This window comes from Xyrauchen texanus, chromosome 14 (assembly GCF_025860055.1).
Source record: "Xyrauchen texanus isolate HMW12.3.18 chromosome 14, RBS_HiC_50CHRs, whole genome shotgun sequence".
NCBI classification, from domain to species: domain Eukaryota; kingdom Metazoa; phylum Chordata; class Actinopteri; order Cypriniformes; family Catostomidae; genus Xyrauchen; species Xyrauchen texanus.
The window spans coordinates 15,321,557-15,349,436 of NC_068289.1; the positions used below are offsets into that span (position 1 = coordinate 15,321,557).

At 40.5% G+C, this 27,880-nt stretch overlaps 1 protein-coding gene across 1 annotated transcript in view; it reads right to left on the bottom strand.

Annotated features, from left to right (window-relative positions):
* LOC127655345 (diacylglycerol kinase eta-like) overlaps positions 1 to 27,880 on the bottom strand; it is a 129,786-nt gene that overhangs the window by 19,667 nt on the left and 82,239 nt on the right. Inside the window, exons 8-22 of the mRNA XM_052143110.1 lie at positions 22,222 to 22,328; positions 18,950 to 19,075; positions 18,762 to 18,864; positions 11,517 to 11,679; positions 11,250 to 11,358; positions 10,886 to 11,025; positions 10,707 to 10,785; positions 10,525 to 10,616; positions 10,317 to 10,416; positions 7,857 to 8,145; positions 7,149 to 7,280; positions 3,762 to 3,896; positions 1,878 to 1,995; positions 1,684 to 1,794; positions 1,468 to 1,564 (exon numbers count right to left, since the gene is read on the bottom strand). Of these exons, the coding sequence (XP_051999070.1) occupies positions 1,468 to 1,564; positions 1,684 to 1,794; positions 1,878 to 1,995; positions 3,762 to 3,896; positions 7,149 to 7,280; positions 7,857 to 8,145; positions 10,317 to 10,416; positions 10,525 to 10,616; positions 10,707 to 10,785; positions 10,886 to 11,025; positions 11,250 to 11,358; positions 11,517 to 11,679; positions 18,762 to 18,864; positions 18,950 to 19,075; positions 22,222 to 22,328 (1,901 nt within the window). The remainder of the gene's footprint in view (positions 1 to 1,467; positions 1,565 to 1,683; positions 1,795 to 1,877; positions 1,996 to 3,761; positions 3,897 to 7,148; positions 7,281 to 7,856; positions 8,146 to 10,316; positions 10,417 to 10,524; positions 10,617 to 10,706; positions 10,786 to 10,885; positions 11,026 to 11,249; positions 11,359 to 11,516; positions 11,680 to 18,761; positions 18,865 to 18,949; positions 19,076 to 22,221; positions 22,329 to 27,880) is intronic.

Here is a 27,880-nt window from a genome sequence, read left to right on the forward strand (position 1 = left end):
TGAAAAGAGGTCCAGTTCCAGCAGCTATTATTTATAAATCAGTAAATAAACTAGCAGTGATTTTTGGCACTTTCTCCAAATAGGTTACAAACTGTCCAATTACATATTTTAAAGCAATAAAACTAGGGCTGTGAATTGCTTTAAATAATTTCACTATTTTCACGATTAATCATGGTAAATTAAAACAAAGATTAAAATATATTCACTTTATACTTTGTTTCAAAGAACTTGCAAGAGCTTAGTTAGTCATTATTCATTTTAATTGTTTAAATATGTACATGTTAAAATGCTGAGGTTTTCTTTTGCTGATTGATTTAGGAATAAATCTTTGATACAAATATATGTATACATGCCATAAAATCGGTGGACATGCTGTAATTAAAGGTTGGGCAAAATCTTATGCCGTTTTCCAGTGAACTGTTTTTTAATAATAGGATCAAATGGTCAGATTCAATTAATATCAAACTTTATTGGCAAGAGTAATATGAGTGAACATTGCCAATGCATTATTAGACACTCTACATACAGCTATAAAACATAATGAATGCTGAAGTTTAAATTGCTGAAGTTTAAAATCTCAAAAATATTATTTTCTCAGCTACTCCAGCCAGATCTTCTAAGCAAACAAATTGGCCCGGTTACTAGGGAGGGTAAAATCACATAGGGTAACCTCCTCCTGGTCATGATTAGTAGTTCTTGCTCTTAATGTGGTGCATGGTAAGTTGTTCTTGGATTGCGGAGAGTAGCATGAGTCTCCACATGCCGAGTATTGAGGTGTCATGCACAACGAGACATGTGAGCCACTGTCTCAGAAGCGGAGGCAATTGAGACTTGTCCTCCACCACCTGGATTGGGGTGAGTAACCCCACCACCAAGAGGACCAACTAAGTAGTGGGTATTTACTTTTTTTAAAAACATATATTATTTTCTCTTTCTGCCGTTCAGTCTCTACAAGTAAGCTATACATGGCTGCTGCTTGCTGAATAGCCAGGTCCTTCTCAGTCTCTTTCGCACACACGCTGGGTCTCACTCGGGTGGTTTAGCATTTGAAAGTGTTTCAGAAGAATGCGACTGAGCATTTTCGGGTGATTCTAATAGAAACAGCTCGTGTTTATTATGCCTGTGACATGCATCATGCGTAATAAGCGTGCAGTGCTCCACACAATCAGTTTCTGTATAGGATATGCAGTCAAGTCGAGCATGTACCTCCTGAAAATTCATATATGCCAATTTTAGCAACAGGTAGTAGGGAAAAACATTCATGAAGTTTCACTGCAGAAATGAACGTGTTACATTTCCCAGCCCTAAATAAAACACATATATATCTTTTTCAGAGTGAACATTATTAGATATGTTGTATCCTACATTGTGTCCCATCAATTTATTGTTTTAAGAGTTTCAAGCCCTGCTTTGTGTCCCATCAGTAGAAAGTGCCTTTAATTAACAGTGTTGTCAGTGACTACTCACCTCCAACTGAACTTTCTGCTCTAAGTTCTTATAGGTCCGTTGCAGAAGCTCTTTGGTTCCCAGAACTCCATACCACATCATGTTCTTAGTGCGACTTCTGGATGGTCAAATAAATACTAGTCAACCAGTTAATGTTAAGGTAAATGTTATGGTAAATGTTAATGGCATGTTGCTGACAGCCCTTTTATGATCATATGGAAGAAGATATTGCGCTACCTGCACTTCTCTGGGTGCTCCTCACGCTTGTTGTTGAACTCCAATGAGATCTTTGCATCTAACCCAATGCCAAAGTAGTTATTCATCACACACTTCTCCAAATAGCCCTCTCTGTTGGAGAAAGAACAGGTGTGAGTATTGTGAACCCCTTTAAATATGAGCTTTAAGAAGAAAAATAAAACAGATGATCTTACAATGAGTCCAGGTCAGGATCTATGAAGGGTGTGGCACCAAACGGATCTATGTTGGCAAGCAGCATCTTACTGATGATGGAGCTTCCAGCTATAGAGGCAGCAAGACCTGCCCGGAGCCCTGAACACCAACCAAAGGATGAATGTGAGATTTCAAGACACTTAAACCAGGTGTGATGAGGAGGTGGGCATTGCTGGGCTGTAACGATGGACGCAATGTTATGTTTAAGTTCATTAATGTAATTAAAGTTTATGTTGACTGTTCTGCCGGTTCCCTCCTCCTCCTTGCTCATCCTTCACACGTTACATTGGTGCTGTAACCTGGGAAAGAGGAGTGATGCACTGTTGGCAAGCCGGTATGGTACTGTGGTACTGGAGCGGTTTCCCAGGAGACGGAGAAGCCACTGCCGTCCGCTCGTTGCCGGCCGCCTGGAGCGGAGGAGCTGCTGACATCTGCCGGGAGGTGGAGGAGCCTGCTGCCGTCCACCAGGAGGCAATGTCCAGTGCCACTGGCCAGTGTCGCAGAGGACCGCTTCCCAGCTGGCCGAGGACCAGGCGACAGTGTGTCTGGGGACCGGCAAGCCACTTTTCACACTCTCTCTCCTCTCTCTCTCTCTTGTTCTGTCTCTCCCACTTGCTCTTTCTCTCTCCTCGCTCCCTACCCTCGTCTCTCTGTTTCCAAGGAAGCGGGGAAGGCCGGCCGGAGGAAGGAATGCCAAATGAGCAATACTTCCCTCCAGAAAGGAAGGGGGGAGTAAATCAGGCTGGAAGTCTCCCTGGCCTGAATCTGGCAATGGAGGAGTGTAACGAGGAGGACAGCATGGCGGGCCGTGATGACGCACGCCTGGACCTGAGTTGAATAATCAGCGGGAGAGAGATAAGGAGAGGCCTGGACACCAATTTGAGAGAGAGAGAGACACAAGAGCTGTGTGTTTCTTCTGTTTGTTTTGATCTAAGGCACTTTATTTTATGTTTAAGTTCAGTTGTACCATTAAAAGTTTATGTTAATAGTCCACTTGGTTCCCGCCTCCTCCTTGCCCATTCTGTGAATACGTTACACCAAGTTTTACTGCTTTTAATCCATGTCTTTTAGCTTTGAGGCCATCTATAAGCTGGTGTACTTCTTAAAGTTGACAAAAATAGCTTTTAGCAGATATATGCATTTAAAACTTAAGGAAGCCCTGAACTGGCAAGGTGAAAAAATCACTAAGTCATTTTTTTTAGGTGCCCTGTTTTTCTCTGAAATAATTTTTTTTTAAATATATGTAACCTGAGGTTCATTTAATTGTGGGATTTCATGTATTAGAATACCATCTAAAATTATATATGTTTTTTCTTCATTAACATTTGCAAAACATACTTGTTATTGTATTATACTATAACTATTAATCTATAACTAAACAGTCACCTTGTAAGCATAACATTTCATGTTAACTGATAGTGGCACCTAGATGCCGAGGTTGGTACCACATGCTAATTGTTAGCTAGCAAGAAAAAGAAAACATTTAGAAATAAATTCAAAGAGAAAAAATCATAGAGAAAAAATAATTAAGAGAAAAAAGATTTTCTGAAAAAAAAAATCAAAGAGGAAAAAAATAATCAGAGAGAGAAAAAAGATTCAGAGGGGAATTTTTTTTTTTCAGAAAACGAAATTGCAGCACATAGGCTCAGGAAGGCACCAAGAGATTCTCCAAAATAATTTAGATTCTCCAAGATAATTTTTTTGGTCCTTGCGGTTGAGGGCTTCCGTAAAAACCCAGCTTCCTGTTTCAATACAAAATACATCAACACAGGAAGGAAACCTGCAATCATTGAACCATTACATGAGCTCTTCAACAAGTTTTCCATGTTTAAGTGGTCACATGGGGTAATGCCATATGGTCTTACCGGGACAGATGATGCGTGTGTTGAGGACAGGCAGGTTCTCTTTGCTTGTAGTGAAGGGTGTGATGGAGAAAGAGCCACAGGATTGCGTGCTGCGACTGACACGTCTCTCTGGTGGTGAGCATGGTGACTTAACCACTGGAGATGCAGAAACATCAAAACATGATGTCATATGAGAAACACATGCATTCATCACAGCAACAGTCTCCATTAGCTGCAAAATCTAATGCTGTGTTGTAAACAGAAATATTCCTGCATGTATGTCAGAAGTGTCATTTTAGGTCACAGCCTGGATTGGACTAAACGTAACATTCTGTAGGCCAATTTTTTATTTGTTAAGCCCTGGTGTACCGATAGAGAGAGCACATGTGCGATACCTACTCTTCTGGAGCAAAATAAAGTCCTGAATTAACTTGTGTTAAAGCAAAAGGGAGCATGTTATTTACTAATTTTATTCAACAGTGGCCTTTAGATTATACACTCAATAACACTTTATAAGGAACACCTGTACACCTACTTATTCATGAAATTATCTAATCAGCCAATCATGTGGCAGCAGTGCCATAAATAAAATCATGCAGATAAGGGTCAGGAGCTTCAGTTAATGTTCACATCAACCATCAGAATGGGGAAAAATGTGATCCCATTGATTTGGACCATGGCCTGATTGTTGGTGCCAGATGGGCTGGTTTGAGTATTTTTGTAACTGCTTATCTCCTGGGGTTTTCACAACAGTTTTAGTTTTATGAATCGAAACTAGATTGTATGTAGGTATGAGTGTGTGTTTGTGTATGTATGTACAAATATAAAATGTATATATTGTTTACTGTGATGATTGAAATGTGTTGTTGTTGTTGTAATGTAATTTTTTAGAATGGAACCCAGGAAGACTAGCTGATGGCACAGACTTTCAGCTAATGGGATCCTAAAAATAAACAAAAAAAAAATAAACAGTCTCTAGAGTGTAAAGAGAATGGTGCCAAAAACATCCAGTGAGCTGCAATTCTGTGGCTGCAAAACACTTTACTCCTACAGGTTTTTCCTGTACTTGTTGCCATTATTTTAATGAATGAAAATGGAACTGTGTTGCTCTTGAACAGTTGTGTCAGCCACATATCCAGTTTCAGATGTCAAATCACAAAACCGTGCATATAGGCAAGAGTCGAATGCCAAACGTAAATTCTGCAAAAAAAAAAAAGGTTTTAGAAATTTAAGATGCAAGCTTTACATGCAACACAACTAATGTAAAACAAAAGAGTTAAAAGACCTGATGTAACTACAAATTTTATATTATGAATATATCATACTATAATAATAATTTCTTATCATAATAAGCAATTATTCTTTTTTTTACATTATTTGATTATATGTTATATGTTCCCCCAAATAACTATGGCCCATGTGTTTGACAACCCTGATAAAATCTTTAAAAATATATATATATTTAACAAGACCAATCCACTTCAAGAGATATTCAGCAGAGTGTAAGCCACATGAACAAAGCATAGAGCATGAAAGGCACCTAACAGCTGTGAGATGATGGAGATTTTTGGGTGAGATCAGAAGCCCCTGCGGTACTGAACCAACTGAGAGAATAAAAGCAGCCTTTCATGCCCCACTGCAAACACGAGCACAGAGCAGGCCTCTGTGTAAACAGGAAGTACCACTGTCCAGCATACAAAGATTTGAGAGAAATATATCACAGGGATCCTCTGGGAGACCTACAAAAACATTTGCAGCTATAAACTCTCATGCTTACAGTCTGTACAAAGTGCAATTATGAAGGAAATCACTGCCCTTCTGAAGGAAAAATATTGAGTTTATTATAAAGAAAAAAAAGAAAAAAAAAAGCTTGTTCCCTACTTTATATGACTCTGGATTTATAAAACAATAAATACACATAAGATATAGAGCAATGTGTTTTTATTTGGCTATTGTGCTCCAGAAAATTAACCTTACATTTGTCAATCGAGTTTTTAAATTTAATTCAACTGATGGTTATTATGACTATCAAATCACTAGAGGGCAGCACTAACCCTTTCAAACACGAAGGGAGTCGGATAAAGAGTAATTCTCATAGATAATAGCATACTACCATACTACTTTTACAACTGCTGCAGTATATAGTATGTATACTACGCACAGGATGTACATCTCTGTAGTATGATATGTACGTAAAAGTTAAGACATTTTTACACAAAATTGGATTAGAAAGCAATTTAACCATTTTCATGTCTAATATAACTGAATGCCACTTGCTGAATTAAACATGCAACAAACTGATATCATAGGACAGACAGAGTGTGGTCATTTAATGTAGCAGGTACTTTTTAAAATGTGTAACATTGCATTATGCACTCTGTTTAACAGAACAAATCATTATGTAGTAAAAAGCATGCTCTGCACAGTTTTCAGTAAGTAGTAAACTAATATTCCATTCCATAAAGCCTGAAAACTAACTGATATCTTACTGTATCTGCCCTTTGTAATACACAAGATCACAATACCAAATCATAGTAGAATGAAAACCGTATCCACCTAATTTCTCAGCTAAACCAGGGCACTGCCATTATCAACCTTGAATGTGCACCACTTCCGGTATCAGCCACTTCTAGCTATTTTAGCTGTACAAAAATACTGTCATGCTGCTTTATATTACAGACTGTCTATAAATGTCAACATATCATTATCATTAATTAAGATTTTCATAAACTCATTGGTTTTGAGCGCATACAGTTTTACAGTTTATCACATTTTGCCATTGTTTTATCACACACTGTTGCACTGGCAGAATTAATGAAATCAGGCGGTGACACAGACAGTCCTCCGCGCCATCTGTCACGTCTCCACAAACTTTACACAAACTTTAGAGAGAAGAAAGCTGCCGGGAAAATGCAGCTTCAACTTCCTTTGCACAAAAACTGCATCTTGTCTCATCTTGGAAAAATAATAAATGCATTTTACTCTGAGAGCATTCTCTCTTTCTTAGCGGTGTATAGTAAACAGACACACAGGTCAGCATTCAGCATGACTTAAGAAACATCGCCTTTGGAAATAAACAAAGGCAGTTTTTTTACACCTAAAGAAATGAATCGTATTCCAGAAAAATATATTTAAAATCATGTACCCATGAAGACTCCACTCATATCAGTTGGTTGCCCTGTCAAAATCACATGAACAGATTTATACTACTCATCCCAGCAACTCCCTTATTCTTGGATACTGTCATTTGCTAAATAAAAGTATCACAAATATGCCTGTTAATAGGGTGTTTCTACAGTGGACTTTGTGAGTGAAAATCTTTGTGAAACACCACATCAGCACAGAAATGTGTAAGTATATAATCCAGTGAAACCTTTAATTGACTAGAATATAAAAGTGTGCACTTACAGGGCAGCGCTTCCAGTTCTTTTGTGTCCTCATCCTTCTCATTGTCTTTGTTTTCGTCCTCACTGTCTTTCCTGTAATCTGTAGGAGACTGCAGCTCTTGCTCCTCTGTGTGAGAGTTCTGCTCATCCACGACTACATGACACAGAGAAACACACAGGATTCACATTCATATACTAGAAACAGCTGATTTATTGAATATTCACAATATATTCAACGATTTTGCTGGCGATATAAAAGTCTGAATGTTTTTTTAGAAGGACAGAAGATCGAGAAGTTAAAATGCAGGTTCAAATCTTTTAGATGTCTTCCATTTTATGACGGAATTGAATTTCAAATGAGTCTTAAAGGTGAAGTGTGCAATTTCTGCACCACTAGTGTCATCAAACAGATTTTAAAAATGAATGACTGTTTTCAAACAATCCCTCATCTACTATTGCTCGGAAAACAGTGCCACCCCAGACTCATATTGGGATCCACAATCAAGCAGAGTAATGTTTTGATAGCAACACAGTGTTTACACTTTTCAAGGAAATCAATATACAAAATGGCTTACAGTTGTCCACTCAGTATATTAAGCTGGCATTGGCAAAAGTATTTTATGGAGAAAAAAAATGACACACTTTAGCTTTAACTTGTAAATGTTAGTGTAAAACTTGTACTTATTTTTTAAACATTATATTAGGTTGACTGGGCTTATGTGATTCGTACTTCTCTCTGCCTGCTCAATTATCTGTCTGAGGGCTTTCTTCAAGCTGTTGGCTCTCAACACCAGCTGATCATGGGGTCTGAAGAGCTTATGAGCAGAGCCCTTCTCTGTCTCATTCTCCTTCAGCTCTGTTAAAGACTCCTCACTTAGATCCTCCTCTTCCTCCAGCTCTTCCTCCTCCACCTCCTCCTCGACGATGGGTGGAGTGGTGAGGGCGGAGGGGGTCAGGGCCTGGGCCTCCAAATTCAGCGTCTGCAGGAGTAAATCCATCTTCTCGTTCAGAATCGCACACTGCAGACAGAGAACAGAGGATTAAGCCCCGTTCACACCGCCAGCGACATCGCGCGAGACAGTGACACCATCCCATTCATTTCCAAGGAGAGCACAGCAACTTCCGGCAACACAAGCTGTCACGAACTTTGGTGACTGAGAGTGCCGTAGGGAGCGACAATTTGAGAAACTTTAACTTTATGCAATTGAGTTTGATTCATATATTGATATAACGTTCGTCTTGTTTAATGATATGATGCATTAAGCATCATTTTGAGCCGATTCTCAGCAAGTAACCGGTTGAGTCGGTTCACAACATTGAACTGAATTGAACTTTAGTTCTGGGTTGATGATGCAAGACGAACAGCTGAAGTGAATACTGGCTACGCAGCACATCGAACTATCCGACTCAAAACGAACCAAATGAGCCAATCCCACTGACTGTCAAAGTTTGCTGAGGATTACAGAAGACTTGCTATGTATTGAGATAATAATGGCAGTAGCTGAATAAAACATTTCTAGTTGTATTTGTATTTTTTTAATTAGACTTAAAGAATTCCGTGGCTAACTGTGATGGACATTTTCATTAACTAAATGCAGATGACTAGTAGCCTGACACCGAGTTTGAAATTAACTAGTTGGATTCATACAGCCAGGCGGCTCTTACAAGTTACCAGACCGTTATTGAACCAAAGAACCTGTTTAAAATGAATGAGTTGGATTCATATAAGCAAGCGGCTCTTACGAGTTACCAGACCGTTTATTGAACCAAAGAACCCCTTAGAAATGAACGAGTTGGATTCATACAGACAGGCGGCTCTTACGAGATATAAGACTGGTTATTGAACCAAAGAACCTGTTCGATATGAACGAGATGGATTCATACAGGCAGGTGGCTCTTACGATTTACCAGACCGTTTATTGAACCAAAGACCCTGTTCAAAATCAACGAGTTGGATTCATACAAGCAGGCAGCTCTTATGAGTTACCAGACCGTTTATTGAACCAAAGAACCCTTTCGAAATGAACGAGTTGGATTCATACAGGCAGGCGGCACTTACGAGTTACCAGACCGGTTATTGAACCAAAGAACCCGTTCGTGCTAGAGACGTCATTACATGATGATATAAAAGAACTGCTGAATCGGTTTTTGAACAAGTTCATGGAAACAAACTGTACTAAAGAACCGGTTTGCAGAAATGACTCAGACTTCCCATCACTATAGTCCACCAATAACGTTACAGTGGCGGCAGCAGTAGGAATGCCCACCAGCAACACAGATCGCAAAATCTAGCAGCATGCAGCGTGCGGTGTGAACGGAGCTTTAGTGATGTGCCTAGGGCAGGGTCAGAAATTATTATAAAAGGCAAAAATGCCCCATAAATTCTACATGTTCAGTTTTTCAGTTTTTATTTGGAATATCGAACACATTTCTTCATATTCTATTATAGGACTTGGTTTGAAAATTGTAGCATAAAACATAAGATTTAATTATTCAGATAGAGAATGCATGTTAAAAAGTGTCATTATTTTTTCTATGATTAGAAAAAATTTGCCCTAATAACGGTAAACTAGAGAGGTAAAGTTTGTTGAGACAAACTTTGATGTTGGCTTTTAAACTACAATACATTTAAACTACAGTATTTTTAAAGGTTTGATGGCTATACAGAAATTACAGTAAAATAAACTAAACTGTCATATAGATCATCATAAGCATGGATGCATGGATGGATGGATGGATGGATGGATGGATGGATGGATGGATGGATGGATGGATGGATGGATGGATGGATGGATGGATGGATGGATGGATGGATGGATGGATGGATGGATGGATGGATGGATGGATGGATGGATGGATGGATGGATGGATGGATGGATGGATTTCCAGTCAAAATAAATATACTGTGATATATATATACTGTTCCTGTGATTTTAAATGACTCATACAGTGATACATACAGACCCACCCCTAGCTGTGCCATGCTCTCATTCTTTCTTTAATTCACTATGAAGGAAACTTATGGCAGAATAATGGAAATATCTGAGAGAAACTAGATATTGACCTCAACTATAATTGGGAAAAACAAGACTGTTAATCGTTGCTAAAATAATTGAATAACATGTCTCTGCAGCCATAATTAAAAAATACAAATGTGTAAATATAATGGGGTCAGACAGCACAGACTCACATTGAGGGTCAGAGCTTCAGCTTCTTCTGTGCTGTCAGTGCTTGTCTCATAACACTTCCCCACTTTAGCTACAAACTCCTTCACTGTCTCACACAAGACCCTGCAGGAGAAAAGAGGACAAATGTCTTTAGTGCTGTTTCTGTTTTTGTTTTTTGATACTTTTGGTGGTAGTGTTAGTGGAATAACTGTCTGGTGTGAAAGGACTCACTTAGCTGAAGATATGACCACTGAGTGCTGATCTGAGTTCAGGATCTTTGTGAGATGAGCAGCAACTGAATTCTCATAAGAAGAGATCTGAAACTAAAACACATACATATCACATGGCATGTTCACATTATGGATGGGAATAAAAGGGGAGTAATATCAGAGTATAAATGAACCAACCAGTACCTGGCCTTCTACCTCCTCAGGTGTGGTGGGGCAGCTGTGTTTGGGAGGTATTTTAATCTCATATGTCATTATACTCCACCTGTAAACAGCAGAGGGCAGCTGTAGCTTTAGACAATGCTACACATACAGTATTATATGAATGACCTGCTTATAATCATATGCTAATATGCACTCTTTACCTGTCCAGCATCTTGGTGCTGGCTCGCTCCAGCTTCTCCAGTATCTGAGGGAGTTGAGTGTCGTCATCACATGACGGGCCCCAACCGAGCACCCGTGCCAGGTCGTTCCCAGTGCCCAGCGGCAGCACACCCAGCTGGCACTGTCAACCAGAGAGAGAGTGTACTCTGATCACATGAGAAATCCTCATTGACATCTGTTCAAAGAGATGCTCTAGCACTGTGTCTTAATGTGTGTTAAAACGACAAGCAATAGTGACCCATGAAGTATTTGGAGCATTTGTGATTGTGTCATGTGGCACAGCATTTTCATGTTCAGTGTGGAAAGAAACAAAATGCACAGTGTTTTACTGGGATTTTCAGTCACCTGTTTGTGAAGATTAAGTTTATCGATTTCAGACAGGACCCAACCAACGCTTCCATCTCCACCACATACAAGAATTCGGAAGTTATCGAACTTCTGGAACAATCGAAGGCTTAAATAGAAAAAGATACAATTGAACAGAAATGTCACAAAGAAATAAAATAAGGGTAAAATGAGAGATCATATTTTGTATTCACAAAGTAAAAACAACAAAACAAGCAAAATACATTGATTTGCTTAAATAGATCCCACTTTGAGACCTGTTCTTACCCCAAGTGAGGTCCACCATTGACCAGGTCAAAGACCTGGGCGGGATTGAGCAGCTGTTTGAAGCGACGCAGGAATTTCACACCTTGGTTATCGCCACTTTTAGAGTTGACAAACACAAGCAGTGGACTAGCGCATGATGGAGGACAGCTGGCCTTCCAGAAACCTGTCACCAAAAAATATTGAAAAGGATTATAATCTTTTTTATATTTTACATTACCTTTATACTTTTATCAAAAGAAACCGAGAGCACATTTATCAAATAGTATATGCGCTTACAGCAAAGGCAGAATTTTAAAAAGGCATAATAGGTGGACTAATTATATTGCCTTCTAAGACACCTCATTTGATTGAATTAAATGGTAAAAACAGTTTTATTATAAAAATTAAGTTATTACAATAAATTACAATAAATTGTAAAAATCGATTTATTGGAAAACTGGCAATATGTATTTTTTATGCTTATTAGAGTAACGTTTAGTTAGCTTAGCAACATGCTAATGGCAAACTCCAACTCAACTCAAGTGTCCTGCATGTGTTACGTGAGAAAGCAATATTTGCTGGAGTTGCTCCCAATATAGAACAACCTAAATCGGTCATTTATGAGGTTTCATTACAACAAGGATACTGTTTTAGAAGTCAGCTGCCTATCTAGGCAGAAGACAACAAGGCAGCTTACTAGGCAGTGTTAATCTTGTAACAATTACTAACAAAATGTTCATTGATACAGGGGTTTTTAATTTTGTCAACGATAATGCAGATAAGATGAAAAAAAAAACATTATGATGGTAATCGGTTTTATTTACAGAAAAAATACTGTTGAAAAATAATAGTGCAATACGTCAAAGCACTTACACTTGTATATACAGTATATATTTGTATATATTTTGTATTTGAATGTATTCTTTCTAGATTTTTCTTTCTTTAAAAATATATATATATATATATATATATATATATATATATATATATATATATATATATATGTATTTATTTTTTTAAGAAAGAAAAAAATTCCCGCTTGAGCTAACATTATATGCTATTGTTTCAGGAGCTCTGGTTTTCGGTAATCTTATTTTTAAACATATTAATCTTTAATATGTTTACAACATGTTTAAATAATTGTAAGTAGTTTATCCATTTCTAAAATTATTTGAATATTAGGTAAAAGTTAGGTCTGTTACTGTTTGGTACATGTTTTTGTATTTTGCACATTATCGTCAACTAAATGTTATTTTCATCGGTTAAAATTCTATCAGTACAATATGACACGATGCACTTCTATAACGGTGTGGTTTGTTTCAGCTACTAAGTCAGACTTCAGAAGACTTCAAAGGACCACTCTTGACCCCATTCACCCAGCACACTTCCTCTTCGAAACTGTTGCCCTCTGGCCGGCGCTATAGAGCACCTGAACAACCAGGCAAAGGAACAGTTTTTTGCCTCAGGCCATCCACCTCATGAACAGTTACAACTACCCCCAAATACTTTACTTTTTATCAATACAACCATGTGCAATATTAAATACATCCATTCCTACTTACATCCATATTTCATTTATATTTTTTAACATATCATACCTCTTCTTTAATACATTACATCACCTGCACATAACAGTATATCTGGATATAAAATATTCGAACAACATTAAAGCTCTATTGTATATTTCTCTTTTTATTTATCTGTTATATTTAATTTTTTACGTCACTATATGTATATATGTTTAAATGTTTGTATGTACATATATATGGTTGCATTCTCTTTGCACTTGAAGCTTCTGTCATCATGACAAATATCTTATGTGTGTAAGCATACTTGGCAATAAAGCTCATTCTGATTCTGAAATATTGACTAAATTTAAATCATATTTTCGTCAGAATTATGACTATAAAAAACTGTGAAAATTAACACCGTCACATAACTTTAGAATAGAGGTTTTATCTGTTCATGCCTTCCCTGGGAATTGAACAAATAAATAAAACCTTGCTTTGTTAGTGCAATGCTCTAGTAGTTGAGCTACAGGAACTACAATGGCCAATACCAGCAAATGCACTCTAAAAAAAGATAATGGTGAGATTTTTCGTTGAGTCCATGTTGCTTAGGAACAGTTTTTGACAAGACTGAATCACAGAGAAAGGAGTGAAAAAGAAACACAAACCATCTAACATGTTTTAATTGGAGATGATGTGTACTATAGTGTGTAAATACTCCTGCACTATGACTTTGTCTTCATTAGAGTCCAACTGAGTGAAGAGCTGTCATCAAATGTGATCACGTGCATGCATGCAGCATGTGCAGTAAACAGTCACTGAACAGGTCAGTAGCTGCAAGCAGTAACCTGTAGTGTTTACGAGATTCACCATATGCACAATTTAATTGTTCACATTTCTGTCTCTCATTGTATGAACACTTTTCTTCACGTGCACATGCATACACAATTCATCTCTGTGGACCTGTATGCGTCTGTGTGTATTGCTTTATGCTCATGTAAATGGCTGTAAGCATGCATGATTGTAAGTGCAGCTGACAGTTGCCCTCAAGCAAGGGTTTTTGTGTGTTCTCCATGTGGCTGCAAGCAGACACTAATGTGTGGGTGGATGTCTTTCATTAGACCCCTTTGGGTTGATCAGAAGCCCTTCTCCCCTTTCCCTTTCTCTCGTGTAGGCAGGCTGAGGCAGATTTAGTCACGAATCTCCGGCACGTGCAAAAGGAAGCCCTCAGCCAAATAAGATGCAGTGCTCTCCGCCACATAGCGCTGAGGCAGAGGGAATCCTTACACGTGAGGAACTGAGAGGACTTTGCCCATCACATTCTCACACATTCTTTCTCCTCTCATCCCACTGTCTAATGCTTTAGCAGCTTAATCTGTGGCTCTAATTCATTTATTCAACCAGCACTACTTTCATATATTTTAAAGTGCCAATTAATGGAACCACAAAGCAATCCAAAAATATATCGGAGCCATCGATTTTCATGACATTTCTGCCTGGCCGCAACTAATCTGATATGTGGTCCTCTAATTAAAGGTAGAGGGGCTTTAAGGTCCTCATCAAAAGTGGATGTCCTCAGCACTCACAAAGGTCTGGAAAGCTGCCTTGCTGCAATGTCTCAGATTTGCCAAGATACCAAAGACTGCAATTTAAAGTCAGAGATTTCAGTATGAACTCAAACATTTCCCATCAAATGATTACAAGGCCAAATTATCTGAGCTGTGCTACGCACTGTAATGTTTAATGCGTTGGTTCATGTATTCCATGTCTTTTATTTTGAATAGTTTAGTTCCTGTATCCCTTGTTATGTGATTCCTGTTTCCCTCCATGTTCTTGTGTCTTGTTTTCTTTGGTTTACTGTCTTGTTACTCATTATCAGTTCTAGTTTGTCATTGGTTTAAGTTTATTAGTCTTGTTATAGTTCTGTCTGTTCATTGGTTGTTTTGTTACACATGTCTGTGTATTTAAGCCCTCATGTTTATCATTGTCCCTTGTCAAGTATTGGATGAGTCAGTTTCAAGCCAAGTCTGTGCCACGTTTATGTTAAGTAATTTATGCTTTGGTTTGTACTCACGTTTGGATTACTGCACTTTGTAAATAAACTCCACTTGGGTTCCCTTTATGTGATCGTCGTTAGCCATCGCCAGCACAACGCTGCATTCACATTAGGCCTTACTCATTAAACATGAGCAGAACAAATGTTTTAGAACATGGTGGTTCATCAATCAGTTAATGGACAGCTTAGACCAGTTTGAAACCAACTACCATGTACCAAAACACAGCTACCATCTTAAGCTGGATTTTCAAGCCAAGTTTTCAAGACATATTTTCTTTTCAATCTTCTAGCATTGTTGAGCACAAGTTGGATCTAAATAGCTTCCATATAATGGCAATAATGGAAATGTGCAATTTCTTGGAAATATTTAAGGGCAGTTTCCCTGGTGACATATGCTCCAAGACAGGCTGACTTGAGCAAACAGGGAAGGTATGAATCCTCAGCAGCAGGTTAATAATGCAGACAGGGTACGGGGGATGGGCGAGTGTTACTGTTTGCTCTCCTTTTGAATTTTCCGAGCCCATGATCCACCAGAAGCTGTTCTGTTTACATGTGCCGGGACAAACGCTGTGGGGGAAAGTGACTTTCCACATGCCAGAGAGATAGAGAGTGAAAATGAATGAACATTACTGCAGCGTGTTTCTCAAGGGGAGAGAACACATCCTCTATATGTGATTAAATTTCACGAGGTCAAAGGTGTAATGGAAAAGATATTGCTCTTCATGCAAGCAGGGAATTAGCAAAGATAATAAGCTCCATCTACAGCAGTCCTCCACCTGTGCTCCTCTGACCACTTCACATAAACACATGCATTAATAAACATACAAAATATCCAGAGTAGGTAGGAACGGAATCATGCATACGCACTCAAGCAGGCAATCATCCATCCTTAGCAACCCTCATCATTTAGAAATTGACATTTGATGCATTATGAAAACATCCTGCAACTTTTTAAACTCAAATCTCCCCTAGTCCAACAGATCATCTTTTCGAATGATCCCATTGTTAGGGATGTAGGTTTATTATTAAATATTATTTTAGGCTTATTAAAAACTATATTCAACCCAACAGCAAACCCACAGAACAGTAAATTGCTGTTGCTCATTTCACATGCAAGGGGGCGACATAGAAGTCTTAAAGGCACAGCAACCAAAAACGGCCCATTAGAGAGGTTCAGTTATAAAATAAAATAATTTTACAGTAAAATTAGTGCAATTTGAGTAACACTTAAATGTTTTTCTAACAGGAATAACTAAAACGTGTGTGCAATCTTAATCAACTCTCAGTAAAAGAAACATTTGTAACAAAACAATTCACAAGGTAGGAACCTAATAATGAAAATTAGGGGTCACGATTGTGAAACTTGGCTGACAATTAATTGTCAAACAAATAATTGTGATTATGACTATGATTACTGTTTTAGGACTTAATTAATTGTCTGTTTTAGGTGTTTCATAAATGTGATGATTAATTACCATTCAAACTCACTATGTGTGCTTCATGCACACAACAAAGTCATTTATACAAATTTAGCTTGGGTCATATAATAAAATAAGGTTATATGATTTCCTTTTCAGGCTTCAAAAACGTATGAATGACAGTCAAATAAAATTATAAAATAATTAAAATAATATTTTAATTATCAAAATATGTCAAAATAATTATATATATCTCTCTTATTTGTACGATTTACTTTTGATCCATTGGACTTTCAATGTTTTGTTTTCTTTTGCAACCCAGCTAACCTGTATATCTATTATATTATATTATATTATGCAATAGTAAAATATTTCTGCCTTAAATTCTTCACTTTCACACATTTTAAGGCTCTCTGGTTAACTCACAAGCCCTTATTTCTCATGAAGGAAGACTTTGAGATTCTGTTTCTTGCATTTTATCATCTCCACAGAAATAGAGCAGGGAATCTCCTCTGTCTCACTGCATGTTATTAACACTGCGTGAATAAACCCACAATGACCACGAATATTTACATTACATACGTAAAGTGAAACTGGAGCGCTTTGCGTTAACAAAACGAATCTGTTTATACCTTGTTTATATTTTCGCGGGAGTTTTGCGCAGGCCTCTGTAGACGACGTGCACATCAGAGCGCTTGAGAAGTGGTTCATCTTCACACACTCTCAAGAGAGCTGCTCTTGTGACGTCTGCAGTTCCCTGAGATGTTTGGAATTCAAGTGAATGAGACACAAGTGCTTTTTCCTCCACGCTCACTGATGAGTGAAATGTAAAAATTTACTTGCCAGAGGCTAATAATAGACGTTTTTGGTCGCATAGTGCGACCAATTTACTCGCAATGTAGAGGGCTGCATGGCCGTCAAAGTAAACAGAAAATATAATACGGCCAAATAACAAAATTAGATGACGCATGGTGTAAAGTTACGTTAGCAGCAGTGCAGAAATTTCTTTTAACATGGGGGCGATGAGGAAACATTTAGAAAATATATTTTAAGTGACTACTACTAACAGAAACACGTGTTGTAATACTATATCATGTTTGGGTGGGTAGGGACAAAAAGTAAACAGGACATGACAAGCGCTCTGGGATGCTTTCGCTTCAAGTGTTCGTTCATGGCGGTTGTACGGCTGTGATATGCCATTTCCAATTTGCATATCTTACACAGCACCACATCGTTGGGTCCATGCTTAAACTGGGTGATGCATTTTAATTATTCCATTACGACAAACCGACGCATGTTATGAAAATCGAAGTATTTCTGTAATCGATGACGTCAATTACGTCGATGAATTATCCCAGCCGTAAAAAATTGTAAGTGGACTTCTGGGGAAAAAATTTTATGATTAAAATATGTATGTGTGTGTAATGGTGGCGGGCCCAAATAACAGATTAAACTTTGAAATTTAAATAGTTTCAAAATAATTTGGGTGCCAGATAGGTCCAAGCCTGTCAACTTGTAGAATTTAAACCCTACAGAATAGCTCACAAAAAACTACCAGTTACATATACCAAACAAAAAATATCAAACAAGTGTTGTCTCTCGGAGGCTTGATTAGCCTGATAATGGACCGGGTGTGTATAATCACGACCCGGCCCCACCCTCCGCCCTGCCACATACAACTCTTTGGTGAGCAGCCATTTTCTTTTCTTGATCTTTGACTTTTTCCATTTCAGATTGAATTTCCTTGACATCTGAAGTCAGCTTGTCAATTTGACTAATACACTGATTAAACTCAGTAGATAGTTGCTCATTATCTTTTTGAAGGTTCTTTTTTATGGCTCTAATGTCCCTCTGAAGTTCTATCTGGAGCTGTTCCACCATGAAGCGGACTTCAAAAATCAAGGTTGACAACTTTTTGTAGATCCTCAGATATCATCACTTTCATGGCCTTAAGTAATTGATCTGAATCTGCCTCTCCCTGGTGTTTCAATGTAGTTAACACGGTGAGAATTTGATGTTGGTTGGCTTCCATCTTGGCAGTAAGTCTGAGAGTTGCCTTTCATTGTTGAAAGTTGTAGCCACATGTGTATACAGTATAAAGTACTATATAAGCCCTCAAATGGCTCTTGCTCATATATTGCATTAGATAAATAGTTACATGCGTGAACTTAGATTTTCAATAGGATTATCAATCATGAAATCTTTTGAAAAGTAAAACCTTGGATAGTTCAACAAATTATTTTAGCATTTCTTAAAAACAAAAACTGTAACTAAAGAATCTTACCATCTGAGTCAATGCTGTTGAGGGCAGTAGGGGGGATGATGGACACTTTGCACTGGCCCAGGGGACATTTGCGCGGGTAGAGCTCCATGCATGCCGTGTGCACCTGTCAAAGCACAGATGGCTCTTAGACATCACAATCTATCTGAAATCAAATAGTCATGAGGGATTCAGGGATATGTAGTCCTTACCATGGCCTTGCACCACAGACAACGCCAGTCCTGCAAGCGCAGCACGCTGCCACACGTTTTGTCACAAACGGCACACTTGGCACTGACCGGTAGGTTGCCTTCCAACCACTGGTGTGGCATCGCAATCTACAGGAATGAAGTATAACAAACATGTTTATTACTTTTAGGGATGTGCAAAACTACATATTTTCAAAATCAACTAGCCGGTCAGATGCCCTGTATAATTAAGATGGTTTCAGTTTCACATGACCTCGATCAGATGAATTTCTTAAAAACAGCTAGGCAAAGTGCAACGGAATTCAGGGGTCGTGAGATGTGCTTTTAAGATGACAACCTTTAATTTACCACGCCATCTTACAAACGCAATGCTCCCGGTGGGACTCTTAAACAATGACATAATAGCCAAAGATGTTTGTCTAAATGTGTATGGTTGTTGTGGTACATTAAAGGCCATGGATTTATCCCTTATATTGTGTTCTGTTCAAAACTGACCTATTTACTTTTTTTTTTTGCTGAAAACAGAAGTTTATTTGATTCAGTTGGAAAAAAAAAAATCCATGACTTTGTTCAAACAGGGCATCTGTACACATATATTTTTTGAAGATAATTTTCATAAAATGTTATTGGTTTTATTTCACTTTAGGGCTGCAACTAACGATTATTTTTTATAATCGAATAATCTAACAATTATGAGAACGATTATTCGACTATTCAGGCAATTATTGCAACGATTAATCATTAGCTCTTAACCGATTATTCAGCTTGTGTCCTGACATAAAAGGTTGTATTAAACGTGCTTACAAACAATAAAGAGGACAGAATCATATTTTAAATGTACCTCTAAATGACATTCACTGAATTAAAGGGAAAAAACTACTTTAATTAATTAAAAATATCACTGCATAAAATCCTATTGTTATCAAGTGTTTTTGTGTTGTTTTCCATTTAAATTTGTCTAAAAATCCTTATAACGAGATGCATTAGAAGCAACATATAAGATATTTAGACTTGCTTTAAGAGGATGTATCTTAAATATAAGTGTATTTTGATGTATATTTTTTCACTTGTTCATACTTCTGCCAGTGCAGTAAAGAAAACATAAAATAACTGATCTATTGTCACACATTATACAAACATTATGTGCATATATACAGTGAAATTATTTTTTCACATATCCCAGCTAAGCTGGGGTCAGAGTGCAGGGTCAGCCATGATAAAGCACCCCTGGAGCAGATAGGGTCAAGGGCCTTGCTCAAGGGCCCAACAGTGGTATTTTGGCAGTGCCAAGGCTTGAACCCCCAACGTTCTGTTCAGTAACCCTGAGCCTCAACCACTCAGCCACCACTACTTACAATATACTCATATTCAACATAAATGCTCTAAAAGGAAGTCTAAATATATTATATGTTGCTTCTCAGGTAAATGTATATTGTTTTAAGGTTTAGGTATTTAGTATTTAGGTCCGATATTTTAAAATATTAACATTAATTAAATATTATATTAAAAAAGAATTCTTCTGCAGTATAGCTGCTAAAGTAAATGTACATAAGGAGTTGTATATATTTATATTGGAAAACAAACCAAAAAAAGACACTTGATTTCGATCCATCTTAAACTCACAAAAAACAAACACTTTTCTTTATAGAGCTGCGTATCGCTGATTTTCTTCAAACATAAGATACACGCAGTGACACTCATATTATAATTCACTATATCGTGAGCAATCACTATAAATTAATCAAGCTGCAGCAAGCGACTCATATAAGCGGCTCTGACCGCACAGACAAATGGCAGTTTCGGAGTTTGCGCTTATTTATACAGCCCACTTCTGTATTATATAAACTTTAATAAAAGACGCTTTAAATACAGTATATAATAGCGCAGCGTTTCCTTTTTAGACAGTCTGACAGGCAAGTTTTGCTCAAGCGGAACACCAGGTACGGCTCCGCTTTATTTCACGACAACACTGCTTCTGTATTTACTTATTTAGCATTTTTGTATTATAATACTCTGCGATCTACATCACCTTAATCTGTTTGGAAAGTTTGGAGTGTGTCTAGATTGTGAGCTTCTTACTCTCCTCAATCAAGTGCGAGCTGAAGTGCTGCTCTCCCACTTCATTTTTAGCATTTCAAAAGATCTCATGTTGTGTTAAATGAAATCAGACGACTATTTGACAATAATTTTATTTTATTGTCGATAATGTTGACTAATCATTTCAGACCGATTTCACTTTGTTACATCTGTAGTGTCCCTGGTCTAAAGTCAACAGTCCATTGGAAATGAATAGATAAAACTATAAAATACAGAAAAATTAAGTGTTCAGGAGCATCCCAATCTTTTAGATGAGCACATACAGAATGTGGATTTGTGCATACTCAAAGTCCTCGGACATGTGCACACACACACACACACACACACACACACACACACACACACACACACACACACACACACACACACACCCTTTTGTGCATCAACTTCCATGTACACTCTTTGAGGAACATTTAAAAATCTACTTATTATGTTGTTATATTATGTACTACTTGTTATATTATGTTGTGTTTGGGCTTGTTTGAATCGGGATAGTCTGTTGTAAGTTACGATATGTCATTGTCTATGTTATATGTATGTTTCAGGAAGTAATAAGAAAAAACATGACAAAAAGACACTTCTGTGTATTATATTTATGTGTGTCAGTGGGAATTTCATAATTACTAATACCAGTATACTAGTATAGCAGATTGGCCTCTGAGTGAAACATATTTGCTCATTGCATTTTACTAATTGAGACCTTTCCAACAACATATAACACATGGCTCATCTTTTTTATGTTTTTACCAACTCTGAATATAATTTTTGAAATTACAAATTAGCAAATTATGAGTACAAACAGTTCTGTAATTTGTCAGCAAATTAAAAAGCATTATTTAAGAATTGCTAGGATCAGCTATATACACATTGTAAATTCCAGATTCTAAGCTTTAAAATGACACCTATTTTGTTTAGATCAAGCAAGTGGTTATTAATTTATTACATTACAGTAAACTCGCTATTTAGCTAGTTGGCTATTGTACAACTAGTCGATTAGTTGACTGTTGTGATCCATCCCTGATCATTTGTTAGGTCCAACTCTGGTCTGCTTTTACAGTTTTCTCTTTACAACATTTTCCTTTCACCTCTCTCAATGATAACAGCATTTTTGATTGTAGCTCACAGCTCTTGTTGAATGTTAAAAAGATAGCCCAAGGCTGTGGTCTTAAAATGCTCACCCCATCCTCGTCCTCAATGATGTCCTTCCCGATAGAGGCCAACGTTGTCCATTTGCAGTTGTTGGTGGCCCTGACGGCACACCTTTTGTGAGCCTTGAATTTACACACTGCAAAAGAGAAATTTGCAAATGGTTTATGAGTCTGGCCAGCAATAACCTTGAGCAGTTTCAATAATGGTAATCAAGTGTATTCATTCTCACAGAAGAAATATGAGATGATAAAAGACATCTGGAAATTGTGTCCTGAGTCAAGTCAAAATGAATCAGCATAATATATATATATATATATATATATATATATATATACACACACTGAAGGGGAGCATTAAATACTGTAACGGATGTGGAAGTAGGAGAAGGCAGACGAAGGTTGAGGATCCAAATGCAGTTATCTTTATTTATTAAACAAACACAAAGGAAAACCCACGATGGGGAAACAAACATAAAACTAGAAAACACAGGAACTAGAAACACGGGAACACAGGCTTGGGAGGAACATCCAACCACATTCAAACAATCAACCAACGACTGACAGAGACTGAACAAACAGACAGGGTTTAAATACAAGAATCTGGGACAAAGGGGCCAATGAACAAACAGAACACAAACTAGATGACAAGGTGATTAACAGAAACCAAAGGCAAATTAACAAGGGCAGGCGAAAACAATGAACAGTGAACGTGAGGGAAAACAAGACTGTGGAGCTACAAAAGGGACAAAAATGGTAAACAAAAGGGCAACAGTGGAACAAGACAGGGTATACATAACAGAGCCCCCCCTCAAAGGATCGGCTTCCAGACGATCCTAAAAAGACAAAAGACAAAAAACCCACAAAGAACAAAATGATGGCACCGGGGGCAGACAGGCAGACCAGGGGGGCACAAGAGCAAGGAGGCAGTCCAAGGGGCACAGAGGGCAGGAAGGAAGTCCAAGGGGGGGCACAGAGAGCAGGAAGGAAGTCCAAGGGGGGGCCACGAGGGGAAATGAGACAGTCCACGGGGGCACAAAGGGAGATGAGACAGTCCATGGGGGCACAACGGGCAATTAGGCAGTCCACGGGGGCACAAAGGGACAGGTTTAGATGGCCCGGGGGCTGGCCATAAGGCAAGGATAGGTTCAGGAGGCCTGGGAGCTGGCCACAGGGCAGGGACAGGTTCAGGAGGTCTGGGAGCTGACCTCAGGGCAAGGACGGGCTCAGGTGTCCTGGGAGCTGGCCACAGGGCAAGGATAGGTTCAGGAGGCCTGGGAGCTGGCCACAGGGCAGGGACAGGTTCAGGAGGCCTGGGAGTTGACCATGGGATGTGGGTAGGCTTGGGGGACCTGGGTGGTGGCCGCAGGATAGGGACCGGCGGAGCCACGTGAGGCGGAGCCAAGGAGGACTTCGGAGGCGGAGCCGTAGAAGACTCGGGAGGCGGCGCCGAAGGAGGCGTAGGCAGGACCGTGGGGGGCTTAGGAGCGGAGCCGAGGGAGGCCCAGGAGGCGGATCCGAGGAAGGTGGCGCCGTAAGAGGCTCTAGAGGCGGAGGCCCGGAAGGCTCAGGAGGTGGAGCCAATGGAGGTGGCGCCGTGGGAGGCTCTAGAGGCGGAGGCCTGGAAGGCTCCGGAGGCGGAGCCGAAGGAGGCTCAGGAGACGGAACTGAGGAAGGCTCAGGAGGCGGAGCTGAGGGTGGTGGTGCCGTAGGAGGCTTTAGGGGCGAGGACCTGGAAGGTTCTGGAGTCTCTGGGGGCAGAGTCGTAGGAGGCTCGGGAGGCAGAGCCGTAGGAGGCAGAGCCATAGGAGGCCCGGGAGGCTCTGAGGGCGGAGCCGTCGGAGGCTCGGGTGGGCCGAGAGGCGGAGTCATAGGAGGCCTAGGAGGTGGAGCCGTAGGAGGCTCGGGAGTCTCGAGGGGCGGAGCCCTGGAAGGCTCGAGAGACTTGAGGGGCGGAGCCCTGGGAGGCTCGAGAGGCTTGAGGGGCGGAGCCCTAGAAGGCTCGAGAGGCTTGAGAGGTGGAGCTCTGGGAAGCTCGAGAGGCGGAGCCCTGGAAGGCTCGAGAGGCTTGAGAGGCGGAGCCCTAGGAAGCTCGAGAGGAGGAGCCCGGGGAAGCTCGGGAGGAGTTCTGGGAGGCTCGAGAGGAGCCCTGGAAGACTCGGTAGGCGGAGCTCTGGAAAGCTCAGGAAGCTCGGAAGGCAGAGCTCTGGAAAGCTCAGGAAGCTCGGAAGGCAGAGCTCTGGAAAGCTCAGGAAGCTCGGAAGGCAGAGCTCTGGAAAGCTCAGGAAGCTCGGAAGGCAGAGCCCTGGAAAGCTCAGGAAGCTTGGAAGGCAGAGCTCTGGAAAGCTCAGGAAGCTCGGAAGGCAGAGCTCTGGAAAGCTCGGAAGGAGGAGCCCTGGGAGGCTCGAGGTGTGCTGGCTCTTGGACGGTCATGGCTACTGGTGCCGGCTCTTGGACGAGCACGGCTGCTGGCGCCGGCTCTTGGACGGTCGAGGCTACAGGCGCCGGCTCTTGGACGGTCGAGGCTACAGGCGCCGGCTCTTGGACGGTCGAGGCTACAGGCGCCGGCTCTTGGACGGTCGAGGCTACAGGCGCCGGCTCTTGGACGGTCGAGGCTACAGGCGCCGGCTCTTGGACGGTCGAGGCTACAGGCGCCGGCTCTTGGACGGTCGAGGCTACAGGCGCCGGCTCAGGGACGGTCGAGGCTACAGGCGCCGGCTCAGGGACGGTCGAGGCTACAGGCGCCGGCTCAGGGACGGTCGAGGCGACAGGCGCCGGCTCAGGGACGGTCGAGGCGACAGGCGCCGGCTCAGGGACGGTCGAGGCGACAGGCGCCGGCTCACTGACCTCTGAGGCGCCGGCTCACTGACCTCTGAGGCGACGGCTCACTGACCTCTGAGGCGACGGCTCACTGACCTCTGAGGCGACGGCTCACTGACCTCTGAGGCGACGGCTCACTGACCTCTGAGGCGACAGGCACTGGCTGGGTGACCATGGTATTCGCTGGCTTGGGCTCGCTGACCGTGGCTGACGAGGGCTCTGGCTCGCTGACCGTGGCTGACGAGGGCTCTGGCTCGCTGACCGGGGCAGGCGTGGGCTCAGGCTCGCAGACCGGGGCAGGCGTGGGCTCAGGCTCGCAGACCGGGGCAGGCGTGGGCTCAGGCTCGCAGACCGGGGCAGGCGTGGACCGGAAGGCGGACGCCTGTCTTCTCCTCCTTCGAGCGGACGAAGTTGGCCGTGCTGGCTCGTTGACAGCGACAGGCGTGGGGGTTTGCTCTCTGACCGGAGGGGCTGGCGTGACAGGAAGCGCTAGGGACGACTGGAGAGTCACCGCCATGGGTGGAGAGGTAGGGTCCTCCTCAACGATGCCCACGGTGAACAGTGAGCCGCAGACCAGCAACGTTGCCTCCAGGAAGTCGCAGAGAGTCCAGCAGCGCGTTGCCTGTTGCAACCGCTCCTTCAGTGAAGCGTTTAAATTGCCCCTGAAGAAGACCACCAAGGCTGAGTCCGGGAAGTCTGAGATCTTTGCCAGGTTCAGGAAGTCGCGGATGTGGTCTTCTATAGGGCGGTCTTCTTGCTTTAAGCAGAGCAGGTGGTAGTTAGCTCGCTGAACCGCTGGATCCATTGTTGGGTCAGTCGTTCTGTAACGGATGTGGAAGTAGGAGAAGGCAGACGAAGGTTGAGGATCCAAATGCAGTTATCTTTATTTATTAAACAAACGCAAAGGAAATCCCACGATGGGGAAACAAACATAAAACTAGAAAACACAGGAACTAGAAACTCGGGAACACATGCTTGGGAGGAACATCCAACCACATTCAAACAATCAAACAATGACTGACAGAGACTGAACAAACAGACAGGGTTTAAATACAAGAATCTGGGATAAAGGGGCCAATGAACAAACAGAACACAAACTAGATGACAAGGTGATTAACAGAAACCAAAGGCAAATTAACAAGGGCAGGTGAAAACAATGAACAGTGAACGTGAGAGAAAACAAGATTGTGGAGCTACAAAAGGGACAAAAGTGAAAACTAAGGAGTATAAAAGTGACAAAAATGGCAAACAAAAGGGCAACAGTGGAACAAGACAGGGTATACATAACAAATACGTACTTGGAAAGTGCAGAAACAGTTTTTTTTAACAGTCTAATAACACGTTCCTATGGAACTAACAAGCACAGATCCACCCAGGTGCTCTACTGTCCAGTGTGGGTGAGGTCCAATAAGCTAGTGGCTGACAGTTCTGCACTAATTTTCTCTATTAAATTGCACTGCAAGTTTAATCAGATTAGTTATGTTCATCTGGCCATTTCCAGAAGGAGAATTAAGTGGCTGATTGATTGGTTTGCTGGCTTCCTCCTCTACAAAGTATGCCTCAGCACATTATCATAGCCACCTCCATTCCTACAATTATAAAATCCCTCAGCCATCAGGGCCGGTCAACACATTAGGTGACCGCCTAGGGCGGCATTGCTTCAGGGGCACTGATCTACCGAGCCAGGTTCAGCACGTGTTCAATCTGTGACAAAAGAAATGTGCCCTGTGCGTTCCGATAACTTGTTGTGGCGCCCTCCACAGAACATATAAACTGTGTGTTAAATGCCTTACTACCATACTACTCTAACTGTTTCTGTTATATTTGTGTATGGCAAAACCAGTGAGAGTATTATGGATAGTATGCCATTGTAAACACGGCAATAGACATACGAGTGCAGGGTTCGTGAACTGGTGCGATACCCGATGCGTGAGATAATCACTCTTGAGTCGATTCTTCTCAATTAATTTGTCTAACGTGTGGGCTGAATCATTTGAAGTGATTTGTCACGCAGTAAAACAGTAACGGGATGCATTAGAAGACAAAGAACAAAACTATTGCTGAATTAAGTGGATATTTACTTACAATTAATTGAAACAAAACCTGCAGCTGCATTCAATCCTTTGCCAGTGATGAAGAAGGTTATGCAGGTTATGCAGCCTATGATCTACTGCAGGTAAAGACATTTTCTAAATAAAGTTGTATCAAAATACTAACATTACATGAAAGCGCTTTAAAGTACCATAAAATTACCAATCCAATACCATGTTTATTGGACATGTTCCTTGGAGTAGCCTACCATATAGATACCATGAAATATTATAAAAATATCAAAGTTTTACCATATTGTACCATCAATGTACCGTAAAACTGCCAAAGTAGGCTTTTAAGAAAGGTAACTTTGATAAACTTCATATTGTGCTTTGTAATGCGACAGGCTGTCAATATGTTTTTAGTCCATAGCTTCATTAATGCTGCACATTATATATAGGCTACTAAAGAAAATGCTCAAATGATGCTCTTAAAATTGCCAAAAATGAATGCTTTGGTGCTGTTTTTGCCAAATAAACAAACAAACAAATAAATAAATGAACTCCCAGGGATCATGAACCCACAACACCCTACAGCATCATGGTACAATGGATTGTGACTCCCCAGTAATGATGAAAGCCGACAAATGCCCCTGCTGTGAAACAACTGTACAGTATGATATAGATCTTTAGGGCAGTGCGCCTTTGCTTTTTTTCTTCAAGTTTATTTTTATATATAGTGATACGCAGTAATGAGGGGGGAGGGGGGTGTCCTAGAGCTTGGATTTTTTTTTTTTAAGAAACTGAATAATGAAGCTAGTATTCTTCCTGACATCTCTTTT